Genomic DNA, 2,290 nt, shown 5'->3' with positions numbered 1-2,290 from the left:
TTTTTATGTACCTGTTTATTTTTTTTTTAAATTAAAAAAATTTATTAATTTTAAATTGTTTCAATTCAATTAAAGTTTTTTATATAATATATATATTATATATTATATATATATAAATATATATAAATTTTTTTTTTTTTTTTTTTTTTTCTCTTATCACTTATGTGAAAAGGTTAATTTTATTACTCATTTATATAGCATTTTTTTTTTAAAAAATAAAAAATAAAAAAAAAAAAAAAAAAAAAAAGGAAACATGTAAAATGAAATATATATGTATAATATATACATATATATATATATAATATATATATATATATATATATATACATGCTTATCTTACATCTGAGGTTGTAACATAATATACACATAATCCATATTTTCCCACATATATATTCTTTAAAAAATACACATAAACGGTTATATTATATCATTACGTGTTGGTACTTGTTTTCTCTTTTATTTTCTTATGTTTTTAAAAGAAGAAACCTAACACTTTTCCTCCGGTGTGTTTTCTTCTAGCTTCTTCGTGATCCATAATTCCGTAAGGTGTTGTTAAAATTAAATGACCAAAAAGTCTACTGGGTAATATGCTCGTAATAATCTTCTCGATTTCATCAAGCTTAACATCATATCTAAAAAAATTGAAAACGGGAAAAATAAATTGTATTCACATATTTAACATAGGTAATACATGAAATGTATATATACTATACATGAGTACCCAAAAAATTTATATGTTTCTTTTATATATATATATATATATATCTAAATATATACATATGACACTTTCACATCTTTACCTTGGTGATATAACGGCACATTTGTTTATTCTTCCTAACAAATTCACAACAATTTTTCCAGATCTGTGATCATCCACTATTTCAAAACTTCCTATATATCCTTTCTTTTGCATATATTGTAAAAATTTAATTACAACTTTTGAGGAGGGTCTTATTAAAACTTGTCGCCTTCCTCTTTTCTCGGCATTATTTATGGTTTTTAAACAGTCAGCTAAAACGCTCATACGTACCATCTACAAAAAGGTAATAAAAAATATTTATACATACATATATATAAATATAAATATATATATATATATATATAATATATATTATATACATACCACAGTAATGTAATAATTTATATATTTATAAGTATATTTTTAATCTCTATAAATAATATCTTTTTAATATATTATATCATATAATTTTTTCATATACATATATTTTAAAAATATCCATATATCCATATATATATTATATATATATATATTTATTTATTTATCGTTTTATTTATATAGTTCCTTTTTCTTTATATTTATTTAAATATTACCTTGAATTACAATTAAAATAAAATTTTTTTTTTTATTATTTATACTGTTTTAAAATAATTTATTTTATTTTATATATTTTTTTTTTTTTAATTCCTCTTTTCTTATAATAAGAAAAAAAAATTATTCATAAGAAAAAATTTCTAAAAATTAAGCAAAATATAAAAATAAAAATATATGTTTTTTCAAAAATGAAAAATATAATTAATTTTTTTTTTTTTTTTTTTTTTCCTTAATTACAAATAAAGAAATTTATAAATTAAAGTACATTTCTTGAATATTATATATAATACATATTATTTATTATTATAAAAAATAATATTTACATATATAATATTTATTTATAATATATATATATATATATAATATAATTATGTTGTATGTATATATATATATATATATATATAAATGGTAAACCGTAAAATCAATTCCTTTTTATTTTTATGTATGTTATTTGTTGTAATTACAATATATTAATTATATATATAATATATTTAATAGATATTTATGTATATATTTAATATTTAATTTTTTATGTTTTTTTTTTTTTTAGTGTTTCTTCCTATGCTTTATTAACATATACCATAATATAATTGTATTATATATATTATATATATAATAGGTGAATAAGGGTAATACAAATAAAATTATATATAAATAATATTAAGGGTAAATCAAATAATATATATAATTATATATATATATATATATATATATATATTTTATTATATAGTATATATTTTTTATTATCGCTCTATAAATAAATAATATATCTTTTTTTTTATTTATACTTGGAATAATTATTTCATAAAAATAATAATTATATTATTATATATATTTTTTTGTAACGTCCAGATTATAATCATTTTTATCTTTTTAAACATGTTTATAAATATTAATAATTTTCATATACATATGTATTTGTAATATTTATTTATTTTTTTTTTTTTTTTTTTTTTT

The 2,290-nt window shown here is 15.2% G+C and overlaps 1 protein-coding gene across 1 annotated transcript; it reads right to left on the bottom strand.

Moving 5' to 3' along the window:
• Window positions 1-472: 472 nt before the first annotated feature.
• Window positions 473-1,033, bottom strand: PRSY57_0316100 (40S ribosomal protein S15A, putative; the record flags this gene model as incomplete). The annotated part of the gene is made up of 2 exons (XM_012905785.1): window positions 473-632; window positions 801-1,033. 2 exons carry the CDS (start codon window positions 1,031-1,033, stop codon window positions 473-475), a joined length of 393 nt encoding a protein of 130 aa, XP_012761239.1.
• Window positions 1,034-2,290: the final 1,257 nt, after the last annotated feature.

Source organism: Plasmodium reichenowi, chromosome 3 (assembly GCF_001601855.1).
Source record: "Plasmodium reichenowi strain SY57 chromosome 3, whole genome shotgun sequence".
Lineage (NCBI taxonomy): Eukaryota > Apicomplexa > Aconoidasida > Haemosporida > Plasmodiidae > Plasmodium > Plasmodium reichenowi.
This window is presented reverse-complemented; position numbering and strand designations above follow the sequence as displayed.